This window comes from Amphiura filiformis, unplaced genomic scaffold (genome assembly GCF_039555335.1).
Source record: "Amphiura filiformis unplaced genomic scaffold, Afil_fr2py scaffold_24, whole genome shotgun sequence".
NCBI classification, from domain to species: domain Eukaryota; kingdom Metazoa; phylum Echinodermata; class Ophiuroidea; order Amphilepidida; family Amphiuridae; genus Amphiura; species Amphiura filiformis.
In genome coordinates, this window is record NW_027305488.1 from 393,675 (window position 1) to 413,993 (window position 20,319).

General features: G+C 35.3%; 1 protein-coding gene across 1 annotated transcript in view; it reads right to left on the reverse strand.

The window, feature by feature from the left end:
• Positions 1 to 1,629: 1,629 nt before the first annotated feature.
• LOC140143625 (diacylglycerol kinase beta-like) overlaps positions 1,630 to 20,319 on the reverse strand; it is a 48,247-nt gene continuing 29,557 nt past the window's right edge. Inside the window, exons 14-23 of the mRNA XM_072165441.1 lie at positions 19,277 to 19,375; positions 15,922 to 16,029; positions 15,102 to 15,250; positions 13,790 to 13,875; positions 11,900 to 11,989; positions 10,875 to 11,035; positions 5,910 to 5,969; positions 4,748 to 4,949; positions 3,907 to 4,064; positions 1,630 to 3,722 (exon numbers count right to left, since the gene is read on the reverse strand). Coding sequence (XP_072021542.1) covers positions 3,657 to 3,722; positions 3,907 to 4,064; positions 4,748 to 4,949; positions 5,910 to 5,969; positions 10,875 to 11,035; positions 11,900 to 11,989; positions 13,790 to 13,875; positions 15,102 to 15,250; positions 15,922 to 16,029; positions 19,277 to 19,375 — 1,179 coding nt within the window. The 3' untranslated portion in view covers positions 1,630 to 3,656. The remainder of the gene's footprint in view (positions 3,723 to 3,906; positions 4,065 to 4,747; positions 4,950 to 5,909; positions 5,970 to 10,874; positions 11,036 to 11,899; positions 11,990 to 13,789; positions 13,876 to 15,101; positions 15,251 to 15,921; positions 16,030 to 19,276; positions 19,376 to 20,319) is intronic.

Genomic DNA, 20,319 nt, shown 5'->3' on the forward strand with positions numbered 1-20,319 from the left:
TAATATACTTCCCCTACTCCCCACTTTACATAATTATTATTAGTTGTTGGCAGCAGTGATTCACTTTTATGTGGTTCCAATCTCATACCACTGTTGAATAAAAATTATGTTCCGTACGGTATGGGGGACACCTGATTGCTGAGAAGGCCTCCCTCCACTCCCATCCCACCCTCCTGCCACCACTAGTTACTAAAAAACAGGGCTGCCCGATCCGCAACGGTAGTTAATCAGTGCGCCAATAGCATTTTATGCAACAAAATCAGGGTTTGTCCGCAACAAAATATCCCTTTAAACGTTGATTAAAGCCATATTGTAACATTTGCCGAGGAGGAGGCCCTCAATATTTTTTAAAATTCTGTTCAGTTTTTTACACGATTGTAATGTACTTCAGCAAACTAAGACATCCTGCAAAAATCAAGACTTTAGGTGCTGTAGTTCTGTAGAAGTTATCTGTCAAATTTCAGGAATTTTACAGTTTTTATTGTCAAAATTCCAAACATTTTACAATTCCTACTAAAAAAAGATCAAATGAATAGATAAAATAAATAAATAAATAAATCCCTTTCTTTCTTTTTAATTCCGCTGCTTTGTATAAATAAATACATATTATAAAGTACTTTACTCACTTATTTATTTAGGTATTCTATATAATTATTTTATAAATTATTTCTTTATTTATTTGAGTGTTTTCAATTTTAAAATTCCTAATTATTTGACAGTGAGTATATTGTCAGAATTCTGGAATTTTGATAGAACTAGATAAAGAAGAAGCACAAAATGTGTGAATAAAGGAAAGAATAATTAATAATAATAATAATAATAATAATAATAATAATAATAATAAAGAAAGAGTAATTAATAATTAGTAACTAATAAAACTGAAGAAAGAAAGAAAGAAAGTATAGGTCCATATTCTTTTTAGTCACTTATTTTAATAGTAGGCCTACTTAGCAATTGTTCCCAAGTTTTGACAAATTTTCAAAATTCCGGAACATATCTGTGTTTGCAAGATTTTATTTGTGTACCTTTTTATAATTTATCAACTTATCCTACCTCATTTTTATATATTGACAAGCACGGTCTTGGTCTGACAGCATTGACCAATCAGCCTCCTTCTTCACAAACCACACAGACGTCATTTCGTTCCTGTTTCATGTCAAATAACATGAATTGTCATTATTCCAAAATTTTGACAGCGCCTTCTGTCGTAATTCCAGAATTATGACAGTTCCAGGGTTTTGATGCAGCCTGTCAAAAAATTGGAACTGTCAAAATTCTGACAATTCCAAGTTTTTGACAGGCTGCATCAGAAACCTGGAATTGTCAGAATTCTAGAATTTTGACAATTCCAATATTCTGATGCAGCAACACATAATCATGAAATCCTCACATACAATTCTAAATGTGTTATGTGGTGTCAAAGTAAAATTATGTTATTGTAAAACCATATTGCAGGGCTGTCGACTTTTTGGAATTGCTTGGCGTGAGACACTGTCGAACAGAGGCGTACCGGGATTTGCTGTCCACAATGTTCATTTTGACTCATGATTATTTGAGCCACAGCGCCGAGAATCTGAAAAACGGGGTGGGCATGGTGGGGGGGTAGGGACAACAAATTATTTTGACGATGCGTGAGATTTTACTCATTTGCCAGCTTTATGCGTGAGATGTACTACCTAGGCGTGAGATTATACTACCTTGGCGTGAGACCGTGAGAAAGTGACCCAATCCGTGAGACTCGCTCCCAATGCGTGAGAGTTGACAGCCCTGCATATTGGGGTGCGACAAATACCGGTAAATGAATACCATTTAAAATGATAATTTACGGTGAAATGAACAATATTTTGTGCTTTCTTCTAATTATAAATTTATTAAAACATCAGAAAGAGTAAAAAATCAGACAAATTCACACATAACATTTGTTAAAGATTAAATTATTTCACACATTTTACGAACATCACAAACAATACAAGCATGCCTGCAGTTTATGGCTAGACTATAGGGTCCTGTGGTCATTTTCGTGTACTAGTATATGCAATTTCTTGCGATTTTGTGATTGCTTGTTCTTAAATTCGAGATTTTCCGTTTTTGTACATAGACCTATGTGTAAAAGAAAATATTCACACATTTTTATTATCAGCTGTGTTGAGGGCGAAAAGCGCAAAATTTAAGTAACAGAAACAAATTTGCTGAAAATTTTGATGAAATTGAAGGGTGTAAAAATTGTGTTGAAATTCCCACTATACAGGTATAGAAATTCAAAATTTTATTTCTCAAACGTCCTGGGAGAAATTGGCTTGTTTATGTCACCTTTTAGATCCTCATAAGGGTCTTTGGTCCTGTTTAGGATCAATTGTGGCACCCCATGTACAAACAGAGGAACACAACCAAGATCCAACAACTCTCCTCTGAGAAGACTGTAGTCTGGGAAGGAAAAATCTGTGGAATCCTGTATATTTTTATAGTCCTTACTTTGTAAAACATCATGCTTAAACAACAAATTGTACATTATATTGAAATTGAGCAGCCATAATAATAACATGCATACTTAGCCAAGAGTTGGAACTTGTTGTTCATTACACTGTCAAAAACATTGAGTAGTTTAAACAACTATGGGTATTATGTAAGAACACTCATAAATTGGAACAAAAATCATTTTTTTTCAAACTTTAAAACCAAAAACACACCCTTATTTTGACAGGAAAACACTTTTTCCAGCTGTATATCACATAGCTCAATTATTAACCAAAAATTTTGCAGCAATTTTAATTTCTATTTACAAACTTGATGAAATTGACAAAAATTACATTTGATTTCAGTAAAAATATAAAAATACCAAGTGAGAAATTTTACACAAGTTTAGAAAGAATATGTGTATGCTGGGTGTGTATCTGTTAGTTTGTGATTCATGATACCCACATTAGGTTAAAATTTTAACTATGAGTTTTGTTTGTATTGTGTAGATCCCTGATTTCCTATAAAGGCCCCATGTTCGACTCTTGCATTGGATAATGTAATAATTATGTTTTATTTAGGTGAAGAAATCCAAGCTGACAACATTATACAAAAGTTATCATGTCATGTTATACAAAGTTCAAATTTATGGCTCATATATTGTGATGAATTATTCTGTCGGTCAGAGTGACCTCCCTGTGACAATGGAGTGAAAGATTGCTGTTGTGGTTAATGAAAAAGCAACAGAATTTAAAACAGCAACCTAATCTTTTCATGAAAAGTTTCAACAAGTTTGTAACATATTGTCCAGTTTGACATTCTCTGCTCAAGGAAATAAACTCAACCCAGAAAGTATCGAAACGATTATAGATGGTCAGATATATCGGGAACTGAAATGTTTGTTTATTCCATGGCCTGGCCAAGAAGGCACTTGTATAACATTACATTCCAATAGTTGAAACCAACAACAAAATCGCATCATCAGATGTACACCACTGGATATTACATACAAGCACTTTCAAACCCCCTCTTTTATGTTACTATATTGGTGCTCCCACATCCAGCAGGCTGTTACTATAGTTGCTCTTACACCCTCTTTCCAACCATTACCATGCATCACCACAGATATGTAAACTTGAACTGATGACACAGTATATACTATGACAGATCACTAGGCTCATCATCCAATAAGTCTTTTCTACTCATGAAGAACTTTTGGAGGCTGGACCCATCAACATAGGGGCACTGTTTTTGTGTGTGATGGCAATCTGGGTGTAGATAAAAATGCAAAAAAGATAAGTATGTTAATAACAATTTCCCATTTCCATGACAATAGGATAAAAGTAGTTGGGCTTCAGTTCCCAAATGCCCAATCATATTTATCAAAATGCATCCCAAAAATGCAGTGAAGACTTGATAATAAGTTAAGGTAAAAATATAAAGAATTCTTACTGTGCACGGAGGCTGCACCCATGGTTCACCGTCAATCTGCATTGGAAATCGTTTGTGTGTTCTGATGATCACATTAGAGCATTGTGCTAATCGTTGACCTGATGCTCGGATGCCAGCCTTGACTTGACTGATCACCTCGATCATTTTGTCTCCAATTGCTGAAAAGGCAAGAGTGGTGTCATTTAAATGCTTTGTTTTATTTTGTCTTTCAAGTGAAACTGAAACCTCTTTAAACAAAATTCCCCCTGCTTGGTTATGTCACTCTATGGGACTGAGTGGACTTTCAAATCCTTGAAAGTACTTATTAAAACTTATTAAAAAGAGGTTTATTTAATCAATAATTGACAGTTGAACTATGATAATCCCTATTCAATCTTGTGTAAGGCAGGAAACTAACGAGTACATTTCTCAGACTAACAATTTGGAAAAAACATCAAGGTATCATTTACTAAATTATCCATATCTTGTATTGTATGATGTTAGTATGAAGTATTGATGCTATGTATATCATTTTGGTATCATTTTGAAGCTTATTGTCCCGTGCTTACATTTGTAATTCAAATCATGAAATGTCAAAAATGCAACTTGTTCCTGGTTTTGTCGGAACGGGTCACATATATTAAATTGAATTATTCCAGACATGCACCATCTATGGAAGACATGACCTTAATCTCCACACAGGGAGTGTGAATTTCAAATGGTGTTACTTGATGGGTGACGCCATTTGAAATCCATACCCCCTGTTGGGGAGATTAAGGTTGTATCTTCCATAGTGGGTATATGGATTCAAACTGGAATGGGCCATTGATTAGGCCCATAAGTTCTCTAGTTTTGTACTTACATTGCTTAGCAAATATTAGGTCTATATTGGACTGTGTATTGCCAACAATGTCATGAGGCCCTTCACTTTCTCTTCTTCTCTGTGATTCCTTTAGTAAGGCTCGTAAGGCTGGTGTATCTCCCCACAGACTACTGGGGATGTTGTGTATTGAGATACCTTCTAGTGTGGGACCGTTGGCTAGATCTAAGGACACTCCATCACACTAAAGTAGAAAGAGAATAAATTGATATTGAATATGCAGTAATCTTGGTTACTTATTTGACATGAGCAGGTCCACTTTTTCCATCAGGAGCTTTGTTTTGGAAAAGCTATTAATGACAGTGCTATGAATACGAATATGACTGATTACAATTTCCTATTTTCTTTCCTCTTGGCAAGTAACTGAAGAGTCAGTCACCACATTGAGGAAGCTATTTCTTGCCTGTGTCTTTGCGGCACATTTAAACATGTCCAATGGACAATGGACATTGTCCATACAAACGCCAACACCTTGAGTTGTTAACACTTATGATTTGATGCTGCATCCAAAGAAATGCACACTGACGTCACCGACTCGCCAAGAGGAAAATAATACATGTGACCAGTGGTGCATCTAGGCTTTCATAATTGAAGGGAGCAAATTCTATGGGAAAAAAATCAGGTGGTGGCAGATGCTATATCGCCATTTTTAATGCCGCCATTGGTTTAACACGAAATCATGAAACCTTCACAAACAATTCTAAATGTGTTGGTGTCAAAGCTATGTTATTCTAAAACCGTTGGGTTTTGACAAAGTACCCCACTGTAAGTATGTTGTTTTTCAATTTATAACTGCGAACAGTCTATTTTGAATGGAGCTGTCAGCCTTGTATTTTCGCCATCCTCGTACGTCATGTATCGTGTGACCTATACCACCTGGAAAATCTACACCTTGGGACCCATATAACCAGCCAGTTCCTTTGGGGGTTCATAAGGGGGAACAAGATTCCTGACTACCCCTCCACCCTCACCACCACTATACATTGGTTTGCTTCAAGTTTAGATGTGACATCAATGCTTTTTTACATGTTGCACCATGTGCCAACAAACCACCCTTGTAATTGAGGTGAACCAAATTATAGTTATGATTGAGTCACACAAGAAAAAGGAAATGGATGGAAGCAGACAAGTATTGTATACATACCATGATATCAACATCTTCATGTAGGTTTTTGCATGCAGCTGATGTTCCGAGTGAGGTATTCTAAAAAACAAAAAAGATATAAGAACATGAAATGGTTCTTTCATCTAAAGTTAGAACTTTATTCACACAATTTTAGTTTATTCTACATACCATGGAGGCATGATGGCCATCAATCCTGGGGATGGGGGACATATCCCCACCACTTTTTGGCAAAATGAGCCACTTTGTGGTAATTTAGGCCAAATTCCCCCTCCCCACACTTTTCAAGACAAATTGATCCCACTGTGTATGTAGTATTCAGCACAAACACTTACATATATATTATTCAGCTAGCTGCTGTGGCCACACATTTTTTTCTCCAAAATTATCAGGATCAGTCACACACATAGAATCGTTATTAAATTTAGAACCAGTTCAATATTACTCAAATAAGTATATTAATAAACAACAACTCATTTATCAGCAAAATAGAAAACAAGGAAGTAGCATACTTGTTATGGCCTTTTATATCTTATCAGTTTGTTTCCCAATAATAACTCAATATTCTTACAATCTGTGCATATTTTATGTCATTTTGGTGCTTTGAAACAATCAGTCAATCTATACTGTGCACAAAAAGTATCCAACACTTAAAACAAAAGCCATTTCCTAAAGACACTAAATCTAAATTCATAACCTCATAAATATATGTGAAGCCGCCAATCAAAAGACATTGATAGCCTGACCGCGCACTAATTGCATGGTCAATAAAAACTCATGACTTCCGTGTCTGACAGAGTTCGCACGACATTGACTTTCGCGTCTGACGTAGCAATCAAAACCTAGGTTGATCGGGGCCCCAAACATGGATAACAATCCGGAATTTTCACAGTGTCCAATTCAAAATGGCAACTACCTTCAAATTTCAAAATAAAAAGCAAACAAAAGCATCACTTCCAAGCATGTAAACTAATGTTCACACATTTTAAACAAAACATGGTCCCTGTAATAACACTAGCCACTATAAGTAAGTATATTTCATAAATGAAGTGCACTAGCTGTCCACACTCGCAAGATCTCTCGGTAATCATCTGTACTGACGACACTGCTGCAGTTCATCAAGCTGATGACCTGCATGCTATATACTGTAACAGGTAAAGATTACATTCCTGACGAGGAATTTGATCAAATTCCTCGAATCTCGGTGCATGAATTCAGAATTGTAAGTAACAGCGGCGATCCCCCGACACAGCTAGCTACAGACTATGACAGTATAAAACCCAAGAAACGTAACACCGTTTTGCTTCCGTCTGTGTCTGAGGCAGAATTGAACCAGAGATACATTATGTATATCCTTGATTCTTAAAAACTTGAGAACATTCCTGCAATCTTACCCTGGACCAAATAAAGCACATTAGAAATGTACTTTATCTGTACTTTAAGGGTACTTTAACTGTACTTTAAGGGTACTTTAACTGTACTTTCTGTTAATTAGTACATATAAAGTGTACTTTAAATGTGCTTATTTTTCATATCCTGAAAAACTGTGTACTTTAAAAGGTACTTTAAATGTGCTTTATATGACTTTAATTATACTTTATGAATATTTTGATAAATATGGGAAATTTTTTGTGCTTTAACTATACTTTATTTGGACTTAGTTTTTTCCCAGTGTCAGTGAGTATACTTTAATTGTGCTTATTTTGGACTTAACCAAATTTTGAACATCAGTGTGTACTTTAAATATACTTTATCAGTACTTTATGTATACTTTACCTGGATTGGTTTTCCCTGGTATTGTCAGCAATGTAAGAGTACTTAAAATGTGCTTTTCAGTGTACTTTAAATGTACTTTAATGTGGTCATCATGGTCATGTGATGTTTACATAATTTATACAAGTCACATGTCTACATTCTTCTAGATTTGAAAAATACCAACGGCCATCTTGTGCTAAGGTTGCATATTGCAATGGATGTATAAAACTGTTCATATTTATATAAAATGAAGGACTTAATGGACTTACAAATACAGGCTTGATTACAGGAGATAGTTACTGGTAATGTATGCTTGCATGTGAACATACTTGTGTTACCAATACTTTGATAAGCTCCATATGTGGTAAGCTTAGAATTATAAGCTTACTGGTATATGGTATGGAACCTTGTTAAGCACATACTTTAAATATGCTTTTTTCAGTATGCTTTAAATGTACTTTTCTAGTCATTGTGCTTTATTTGTACTTTAAAGGTACTTTATTGTCGTTCCAAATGTCGCACATCGGAATGTTGTTTAGAAAGCATATTTAAAGCACAGTGCTTTAAATATACTTGTTTTGGTATAAAGTATAATTAAAGCACAGTACTTTAAATATGCTTGTTTGGTATAAAGTACAATTAAAGTACAGTACTTTAAATGTGCTTTTTTTTAGTGTGCTTTAAATGTACTTTTCTAGTCATTGTGCTTTATTTGTACTTTAAAGGTACTTTATACCAAACAAGCATATTTAAAGCACAGTGCTTTAAATATACTTGTTTTGGTATAAAGTATAATTAAAGCACAGTACTTTAAATATGCTTGTTTGGTATAAAGTACAATTAAAGTACAGTACTTTAAATGTGCTTTTTTCAGTATGCTTTAAATGTACTTTTCTGGTCATTGTGCTTTATTTGTACTATAAAGGTACTTTATCGTCGTTCCAAATGTCGCACATTGGAATGTTGTTTAGAAAGCATATTTAAAGCACAGTGCTTTAAATATACTTGTTTTGGTATAAAGTATATTAAAGCACAGTACTTTAAATATGCTTGTTTGGTATAAAGTACAATTAAAGTACAGTACTTTAAATGTGCTTTTTTTCAGTGTGCTTTAAATGTACTTTTCTGGTCATTGTGCTTTATTTGTACTTTTAAAGGTACTTTATCATCGCTCCAAATGTCACACATTGGAATGTTGTTTAGAAAGCATATTTAAAGTACAGTGCTTTAAATATGCTTGTTTTGGTCCAGGGTATTGGTTCTTACCCAGCTTTACCCGTGTAATATGACACGATATCACACGGGTCAGCGCGTGTGCGTTGACGCAATATGCCGCTCGCTATTTGGACCAATCGGAGGCGCACAGCAACAACGGGACTGATCGATTTTAAGCACTAGGTAATTCCTTGCAAAATTTAGGATTTAATTTGATTAAAACTTGTATAATATTTTTATTTGAATTGAAGTGTTTAAGAATGAGAATAAAGGTATTGTTTTTAGCAGCTGTCGTGCATCTATTGTCTCATATAACACGGGCGACATCATTATTTTTGGCGTAAAACAACTCGGCTTCGCCTCGTTGTTTTACTTAAAATAATGATGTCGCCCGTGTTATATGAGACGATAGATGCACTCCATGGGGCTAAAAACAATACCTTTATTCTCTAATTGAACACCGTACCCCTGTAACACATATACATCCACATGACTCGTGTAAACAAATACAATTGGAGAATCCCCATCAGAAATAAACAAAACAAACAAAAAGAAAAGAAGAAAAAAACAACAACAACAACTCCAATTTCACAAAATGACCTCAAAAAAGATGGTGCAGTTATTATTGTCCAATTACAAAATAAAGTGGGCGATTGATGGACAATTTTATTCTGCATATATTTTGATACCTCATTCTGCACTATACATCTTTATTTCCATCCCTTATAGCAATTTAAATAAAACAGGAAGAATCACTTTGAAGGAGGAAATATCAAAATTTATCCCTTTTGATACTCTACCTTTTGTCATTCAAATGCATAAAGCTTTGGAATAAAGTTGCATCGTGCCAAATGAGGTACATGTACCAAAGTACACAGAACAAACTTCTCCATCTATTGACCACTTTATTTTGTAATTCAGTCTTAGTGTCTTTAAGAAATGGCTTTTGTTTTAAGTGTATGGATACTTATTGTGCGCAGTATATATATGTCAATACTCTAACAACAGTTTTTGAATGTAGTTTTTGAATGTCAAATCTTCCAATGTTGGCCACCTAATATAATTACAATTGAATACCATATAGACTTACCACTCCAATTGAGAAATAGTTGTTGATGTGATATGGTACAGGATCTCCTTGTTCCTCTGTGCTAGTGGTACTAAATTATAAAACTACCATATCGACTTACCACTCCAATTGAGAAATAGTATACAAATACTTTTTTATGCTCATGAGGGATCGGGTGGAATCTATTAGTCCCAAGTTACAACTGGAGACCGTGAGCCTACTATACAAATAATTGTTTTATATTCTTTATTAATATATATTCTTTGTTCATTGATTGGTTAAAATATTAGAAACGCAAGGCCTTTATCATAGACGTAGGCCTAGTAGTACACATATAGGCTAGGTCTAGTCAAGGCTAGGCTAGCCTTGCTTTGTTTTGATTGAATGCACATGCACGCAGCCCACACACAGTTGAGTGGATCAAGCTTGCTGTGAAAATGTTGTAAACCTCAGCTATACCGTGGTGAAACGAGTAACCATGTTCTCTGTTATTTCACCGTCAATATTAAGATACTGATCCCGATGAAACTCGGATTATGCCCGATGAAACCGCCATAATTTAGCTGCAGTATGTGCTGCGTGCGTGCTTTGCAAGAACATGACTTGCTACACATTAATACCCCGGAACCGGTACTGAAATCCCGCGTATGTGGCGAGTTGCACCGGCCACTAGGAACTGCGACACGGCAATGAGGTCATAGGGAAATAGTAGTACTATTTCCAGTGGAAATAGTACTTCCAATAGTACCTCATTCCTTCATCAATCGGCTTTTCTGCTTTGCAAAATAGTAAAAACTATTTTTGGTCACATGATACTTGTTTAACCAATTAATGAACGAGAATATGTTAATGAAGGATATAATTGTTGATAATGTTGTATGGTACAGGATCTCCTTGTTCCTATGTGTTAGTGGTACTAAATTCTATTAATTACCATATCGACTTACCACTCCAATTGAGAAATAGTTGTTGATAGTGTTGTATGGTACAGTGTCTCCTTGTTCCTCCATGCTAGTGGCACTAATTTCTATGTGCCACCTGTCCAGTTGTAAGATTTCAGCATGCTCTATGCCGTTGAAGATCTTGGTCAGTACGCCTCCGTCATAGCCTACAGGATACAATCAGTACAGATGTGAGAATGTACATGTATAAATGTATAATGTTGACGTAGATTTATAACATTTATGACTGCACAATATTCCACAATGTTTCATATTTGCAAGACTCTCACTCTCCTTCTTATCTCTTCCAACTTTCTCATTATTATTTCTTTCATATTTTTCAGATCTCTTCCTCTTCTTGTTTCCTTTTTCTATCATCTCTATCACCCCACTCAAATTTCACTTTGCAAAAACTTTGTATTTTACTTCCTAACATCTTTCTACATCACTTCCCAACATCTTTCTCATTTGCCCCCTCTCATCTTCCCCTGCTAATTCTCAGTTTTGTTCTCTCAAGATCCCTGTTTGTCTCTTCATATTCTGCCTATATCTCATTCTCTCTCAACCCCTCACCTCTTTCCCTATGCTGTTAACATCACATCTCTCTTAAGCCTCTCTCTCTACCCTTCTCCCTTTGTTATGTTGTTTTGTTCTCACTCCCTTCTAGTTCTGCCTCTCCATTTGCTGTGTGTTTTACATCTCTCTTTACTCTCCGTTTCCTTCCCCCCATTCCCCTCTCTTTCTCTCTCTCTCACCATGAATCTGTTTAAGGGGGACTTCCCCCGCTATTAATGGGTTTTTTTATGAGACGCCCTATACCCATATGATATTTTGGGGTACAACTTCGATAACAACCCCCTAATTTATTTAATAGAGTATGTTTCAGGCTATTTAATGAAACCCTTAAATTGAGGTCTTCACAATGTTCCCACTTCACATTTTGGTCCCCCACTTATATGATAAAAATCCTGTAATTGACATGAATGTAGTGTTGCTAATCTGCTTCATTACAGAGTAGTTGGTAAGCTTACCTCCTCCCCAGTTAAGACACTTTGCCAGGTCATTGTCTGATCCTAGAGGTAGTATGGCCATTGGTGGTTTGGGATCAAATTGCAGTTTATCTATACAGAGAAAAAAAAAAAAAAAACATATCAAAGTTTTTTTTAAAAATTTGTAGACAGAAAGTTGACGAAACACACATACTTTAACTGGATCTCTAAAGATGCACTCCTGTGAAATATATAACATAAAATAAAACAAACGAAGACGGGAAACAGTTGTACATTAGCAGCAAATTTTCGGTACTAGAGGCGATTTTCAGGCTTTATTACAAAATGACACAAGAAAACAATCTAAAAACAAGCAAGAAAATAGATCCCAAGACTGATAATGGCTGCAAACCTTGTCAGAAACCACGATGCAAAAACTGCGCCTTTATGCAAGTCACCAGCACTTTCAGTAACAAAAATCGGAGCAAATGCTATACTGTAAGACAAGAAGTTACTTGCAGTACCAATAATGTTGTTTATCTCATTGAATGCGCCAAATGCAACATTCAGTATGTGGGTGAAACTGGTAATAATATAAGAGAAAGAATGCGTAACCACAGATGTACCATCAAGCACCACGCCAAACACGTAGACAAGCCAGTTGCCGTGCACTTTTCTCTTCCAGATCATAGCATCGATGATGTCAAAGTCACGGTCATTGAATCACTTGGTCGCCAATCCAAATTTAGACGTCAGCAGCGCGAGAAATTCTGGATCAACAAACTTCATTCCCTTCAACCCAAAGGCCTTAATCTTATTGAATAGGTCCCCCACTTTTTCACGCCAGCGCTTTATAGATGCGCCTTCACACTGCGTTGTTTTTTTTACGCTGCTACGCATTAATTTTCTTGCTTGGTTTTAGATTGTTTTCTTGTGTCATTTTATAATAAAGCCTGAAGAAGGTACGCCTAGTACCGAAAATTTGCTGCTAATGTACAACTGTTTCCCGTCTTCGTTTGTTTTATTTTAAAGTTTTTTTTATTAATGAGTAAACAGAAATGACATAAGTAAATAGAGATGAATAGGTTTGCTTGAAATCATATTTGTTCATCCATGAAGTTAAACGGCTCTTTAAAGCCAAAATATATGGTTTTTGTCAAGTTTTAAACTATCAGGAAGGTTTTCTGGTTATTTTAAAGCCAAAATAATGAGGTAAATTGAAAGAAACCATTTTACTATCTTGGTGCTCTTGAATGTAGATAAATGCCTCAATAAAAACGTTATTTCAAAATTGTTGTTGTCCTGCAAACTTAACAAATTTGGCCAATTCCAATTAAGTGTAAGTTGGGAAATGTGTAAATATCATTGCAAAAATGCCAAAAAAGCAAGTTTGATAAATATAACCAAATTCATTTAAAAAATTGTACATTATGGCTTTAAGTTTACTTCTAAACACACAGTAAGTTTTCAAATGGGTTGCCAAGTTACGGTCTACACTGCACTGTTGCCTGTTTCTGACCACAAATCAACTTGACTCTTAACTTATACATGCAGGACGAATATCCATAATGAGAGACACTTTCTCAACAGAAGAGAAGAATACGTTTGTTGAAGATTAAGACAGGGTGACAGAAAAAAGGGGGAGAATTGTAAAAAATGATGAAAAATTGTGAATTAAATTGAATTATACATTAAAATTTTGTGTTTTTATGTTGGTACCACCTATTATCCTTCTTTTTTTTTGCTCTTCACTTTTTCAAAAAATTCAAAAATTTGTGGGTCAACAAATCACAACTTCCGTCGGCAAAAAATATTTCCGTCGGTACATTTACAATTAAGTTGTGCCCCGGTTCCAAAATCCTGGCTATGCCACTGAAGAGGAGAATATGTTTATTGAAGATTAAGACAGAAGTGTGTTAAAAATATCCTTACCTATACAATCTAAGACCCATCCTACTGTACCGTCTCCTCCACAACACAACACTCGGAAATTTGGCACATCTTTGAAAAATTCCAAACTAGAAGACACCATCAAATTTGCAAAGGAAGAAAAAATGTTCAGTAAAATATAAAAATGTTTATTCTTGATTATTTGTAGAACTATATACATTTGTACAAAAGGATAAACTATTGCCGTACTGAGTCGAGTATAGTCCCACCCCGTTTTTAGGTGAACATTTTTCAAAATTGGGGGTAGGACTATACTCAAATTTCAAAATTTTTTTTTTTTTAAATTTCTGAAATTTTTAGAAAACTTGGGAGTAGGACTTTACTCGAGGGTGGGACTATACTCGCGTCAGTACGGGGGTCCACAACTTATAAGTTCCCCCTAATACTTTTTAAAATAAGTCGAAAAATATTTTACAAAATGTAAAAGTGTAAAAAGATATGTATAGCCCTATTTGTTTCACCCCTGTAGTCCAATTTATAGCATCACACATCATTGTGTTCAGTCACAATGGCTAATTGTTTAGAAAAGAGGCAGTTTTAAAAGTTGTACCTTACTGTATTGTTTGAGAGTTGACTCCTATGGACTCAGATGCAACTTTTTAAAATGGTCTATTTTTTTTTACAAAATGAACCATTGTAACTTAACGCAATGACGTGTGACGCTATAATTTAATTGGTCCATATGTGTAAAACAAATAAAGGCTACACATATTTTTTTACACGTTTGCATTTCGTCAAATATTTTTCGACTTATTTTAAAAAGCATTTGGGGGAAACTTACAAGTTGTGGACCCTATATATGTGACATGAGCTGACCCCCTCAGACCAATGTCAGAAATTTTGAAAATGTTGTTATTACCATTACTAACTTGCTCAGTACCAAAGCGTACTGATGTTGAAATCCCAAAGTTATGAACTTTTAATTACTGTTTCTTGCTCCTTATTTTTGCCTCTACCTCAAGGTCATTATTGCCTCGACTAAACATATGGACATAAATATAATACTTTACATAAAATTTTGTTTCAACAAGTTTTCAAGCCAAAAAAAATTGCACACTTTTTGGATTCAAGCATATCCTAAACAGCTTCAACATGCTTGAAAAAGTAAATGGCCATTTTCCATGAACTGAAATCAGATTACGTCAGCCCCAAAAATACACAATATGTGACCGTTACTTGTCTGGTGCCAAAAAATACTTTTTCATTTGTGTGTATTATGTGTAATGAGTAGGCCCCCTATACTTCTTGAGTAGGTAGGTATGCCTTAATGTCTACATTTGTGAGACTGACTTACCCAGGCATAGGTCCTCCTTTGCTAAGGTCGAACACTTGTATAGGATTGAGAAGGTATTGGAATTTTCTCATGATTTTCTCCCCTTGTTGACTGCCGCTGTTGGGATTTACAAAGACTGCTAAGGGATGGGTACCGGGAAGTGGAGTGATCTAGAATTAGGAAAAAAAAATGGAATGAGAAATGGTTACCATCACTGGGCGGGAAAAACCTCATATGTACTTTTTGCCCTTGAACATGGATGAAGCAAACCATTCAATATAAAGTCTACACCTACAAGGTTTTTTCCATTTTCAAGGGCCAAAAGTAAATATGAGGTGTTTCCTGCATGAACTTTTGGCCCTTGAATATGGATGAAGCAACCTCTTCAATATAAAGTCTACACCTACAAGGCTTTATCCATGTTCAAGGGCCAAAGGTACATATGAGGTTTTCCAGCCCAGTGACGTTATATGTTGTTGCAATTTCTGTTGATTCAATCAGAATCTTATTAAATATGATACATATTTCTGAATTAATTAAATAATTAATTTAAGAGACAGGCCTACCTGTTTTGCAGTATCCATATGACCTGCAATGAATTAAAAGTTGTTGCAAACACTTTTTCATGAACTTTTAATACCGGAAACATGTGTTTCTCTACCAGGCGTCAGTTTGGGCTAAAATTCCTTCCCACAAGGTAATACACACATTGCATATTACACAGCTTGTAGGTTAATTCATCTCATTATTGCAATACCCAATTTGTAGGCATCAATTTTGGTCAAACTGATTTCCGGAGGACAAACCCAGCATTCACCTATTGACAATGCACACCACATACCTGTAGACCTTGGCCCTCGACTGACATGAAATCTGTTCTGGCAACTTGCTTTCTACCAGACTCTTCATCGGATGTATTGCTATCCTTGGGTGTTAATGTACTTCTTTCCTGTGATGAAAGCAGTGCAAACGAGATGGTACAAAATCTGACAGACGAAGATTTAATTTGGTCGTGGTGGATTAGCGAATCAAATTCTGCATCAAAATTTTATTTTACTTACGGATTTTCTTTCTTTTATTTTTCAATTATGATTAATGAGCACAAAATATAGACACATTTTCTTCAAAGTGAATTACTATAAAGCTTCCTCACTTCCAAACATAAAAGTATACTGTTAACAGTGAATATCTACTACCCAATGATTGATAGTGTTGAACTGATGATGATTTGACTATCATCACACCCAGGAGGATGAATTTTTGTTAGATGAATCAAACACTTGTTTTTAAAACTCTGAAATTCACACTATAGTGGATTCATTTTGGTACCAGATGCTTAAATATCTAAAACCATATTGAAAACATGTTTTACGTCTTTGTGCATGAAAACTGTGATTGGATTATCAAAATAATCAAAATATGATGATAATGATGTAACATTCGTGTGGAGGACATAACTGAATTGATTATGAAGGTGGTAACAACAATATAATTGTGACATCTGTAAGTTTAAGCAATTTACATTCTTAAGGTTGGTCTTAACCCTGGAATTATGGAAACTTTTGGGCCTCATAACTGCTAAATTGTTGGTCTAAAGTATTAAAAAGTATGGCAAAGTCTTGATGAATTTATCTATGAGGTCAAATTTGGGTAAAAAGTATATCATGGGAGCATGAACAAAATCAAACCGAGGTCACCCGAGGTCAAAGGTCATATAGGGTCAAATGATAAAGTATGCCCAACTGGGCTCAACTATGGTAAAAAGAACCCTTGATACGACAAGAACAGGTCAAAAAGTCAAGTGGGTCATCAGCTGTCAAACAGTATTGCTATCATTCTGATGGTGCTCTCACAGGTATAGGTGCACTATCTATATTATAATAATAACTTAAAAAAGATGTGTTGAACCCACTTGCCAATAACATAAAGAATCCACACCCTATAATTTGGTTCACCTCAAGTTTGGTAGTGACGTGGATACGAATTTTGCTCACCGTAGTATCGAATCGCGCACGTTAAGTTAAACGCGCTGAGCGTCCACGTACAGGGGCGGCTTTTCGGCATGCTTGTGGCGCAACCACGAAAAAACATTAACGTTACTACCGAACTTGAGGTGAACCTTAGTATACCCACAGTAGTGCACCCACTGGGGTCCCAGGTCCACTACCAGGCATAACTGAATCAACACCTTGAATGTACAGATAGATTAGCATTGAATCAGTTGCATTCTCAAAAACAAAATGTTGATTTTTCAACATTCAGTTATTCATCACCAAGTGATTACTCATAAATATAATCATTTAAATGATTTAAATAGAATATGAATAACTTTACAAAAAATGAGAGTCAAAGCAATAAAGTTTGACTAATTTCAGAAGAAGTAAATTACTTAAATTAAAAGTAAATTTGTCCCAAGCAAATGTAAGTGTTAATAGTAATTCACCAAAAAAATGTTTAAAAGAAGTTTAAAAAGCTTCCACCTCTGCTCACTTTTTGAAACTTGGTCCCATTTGTAACAGGTAAAGATTTAACTGTTTCAGGATGCCTGACCAGAATGCAATTCACGCGTATCAACGTGTTGGCTTTCTAAACATGCTAATTATTCACATTTACGCTGAAAAAGTTCCTGCTTTCTCGCTTAGATGCATAAAGGGGACAATATTTGACATTGTATGTAAGTTTGATGACAATCCATACCTAAACTGATAGGGTTACCCCCCTTTAAATGATTTACCCTTCCAGCTATTGGAAGGATGGGTGGGAATTTTGGTCCATCATGATCGAATGTACAATTACAAGTGCATCACTTGGAGAACTATGGACATAACAATAGGAACAGGAATGAAAATATAAAACAGGAGACCTGGTTGACTGCACACCACTAAAGTGACAGCTGAATGGGCTTGTTACTAGTTTAACAACACAACACTCCCTAAATTAAAAATGAATTAACCTGGAGGCTAAAAACTTTTAAGTAGACATGAGAGGGCTCAAGTGGGAATGAGAGGATAAGCCTTTGCACTTAGATGCACATGATATTTATTTATTTATTTTTATTTATTGGAACATACACTTTTGTATCAGTGGCACACACCTAGCCAGCGGTGCGTTCAAAAACAATAACAAACATAATTATATAGCCTACAATAAATGTTGAATATACATGCACAATTATGGCACAAAACAAAAGCAAAATAAATTGCCTGTGTCAACCCAAGTTGACTTGAAATGGGTCGTTAGCGGGCAAATAAAACGAAATATAGAATAATATAAAAATAATTATATACATTAACATGGCAAAAGACTGGCATTGAATTGTGCATGCCTATGCGCCCCTGATGTTGAGACAATCTGGTTTTTGTTCACGGAGTGAACATTTCCCCGACTTAAACCCACATCTCATATGCACAGTTTAACCCTTACATACACTGTGTCTTGAATAGCTATTGTAGCCCATCAACCCTGTGATTAAGAGGCTAGGAAATAATTCCTAATGTCTCATACCCAGGTTTGTATCCCTTTATCTAATCCTGTCCAACATGACAAGGACTTTTTAGCACATCTTATCTTGTATTGAGAAAATGGCAGCCAGGACTATTTTTTGCCTTTTTTCTAAGCATGTTTACTATTGGATTGAGCCATCACATGATATAATAGGCTTTACTGATTGGTGGGTAAGATTAATACTATTGTTTATTTTGTGATAAGGCTGTGCATATTACTGCATATATGAAAAATACACTGCATATTTTGATACTCAATTACTTCCAACGAAATATAGTTCCTGTTATCTACGCAGTATTGTTTGCTTATCTTAATTGGAACCCTTATAATTATTGGGCCAAGGTTATTATCTGCATGGTATAATTGAATTTCAATTGGCCTATGATAGTGTATTGATTTGAAAGTTTGTATTTCAATGAGTCGTTTCTTGCTGGAGAGTTATGTAAGCCAGAGTCAAGATGTAGGTATCATTATGCCTCAAATCACTAATTTATTGTAAGATCTGTGCAGAGTAGGTTTGATATGAAAATGGAAAGTTGGAACAAATTACTATACACCTGATCCGTGAACTGTGTCTTTTTGAAAGACTCTTCTTGTTAAAAGATTTACAACTTTAAAAAACAGAATTGTTTGATAAATATATGAATGACATCTAAATATGGATCTAAAGTATAGAATTGTGAATAACTTACCAGCACAGCTGGGCAGATAGCGGTAGGTGGAAGGATGTGATCTCGGAATTCTCCAAAATTGCACTCTGGTTTAACATGGGATGCGCACTTGTTGTGAAGCTGTATAGAAACAGAGAGAGAGAGAGAGAGAGAGAGAGGGTCAAAATGGTTCAATAAAATCAAAAAGGTATTCTTGACAAAGCTATCTACTGACACCTGTCAATGATGTGCGGACATCCGTATGTAGTCCCTGTGTCTCTACTATTACTAAGAGAATTCTCATGAAGGTCCAAGATTGATGCTGTTCACAAAAGCCCACATAAATGCACACATATAGGAAGCAAACATATCAAAAGCAAATAATCATTGTTACCGAATGGTTCTTCTCCATAAGCAATATTTGTTGGTTCAACAGTACATAACATCTTGTGGCACATATAACATCTTCATCTTCTCTTCATAAATGAGACAATTTGTACATAACATTTCAATATGAGTCACAGATGTGATGATCTGTTATCCCTGATGGTAAAGGTTTAAAGATGACAAAGCAGAACCCCATACACTAACACAACTTGCTCTGATGCCAATAACACAAGTATATCTTTTGCTTATACAGGCCTTGCCGCTTGAGGCGAGCGATCGCTCTCGCCGCCACCGCCGCCTAAACTCAATTTCTAGCGAGCGATTTTCCACTCCCTATTGACACTAAATATCGCTCGCTGCAAATCCAATTTACAATCAAGTTTCAACACTTTCAATGTATTTAATTTGTTGTAATGAAGGGCGAAATATAAGTTGTGATAAAAAGTGTTTATTTCAACAAATTTCAGAGAATAAAATCTTGAGATTAGGTTGAGTGATGAGTTTAAAAAAATGACGGTTGTGAGTTCGGTTAATAACTTTGAATCAGTTATTATCGATATTGTGAAAATCTAAACATTTTACTTTGGACCTCGGAATGTTCCAAAGGCAAAATGTTTAGATTTTTCACAAAGCCGTCCAAATAACTGATGCGCAGTTATTAACATAATTATAAACGGTGCGAAAAGTGTTTCATATTG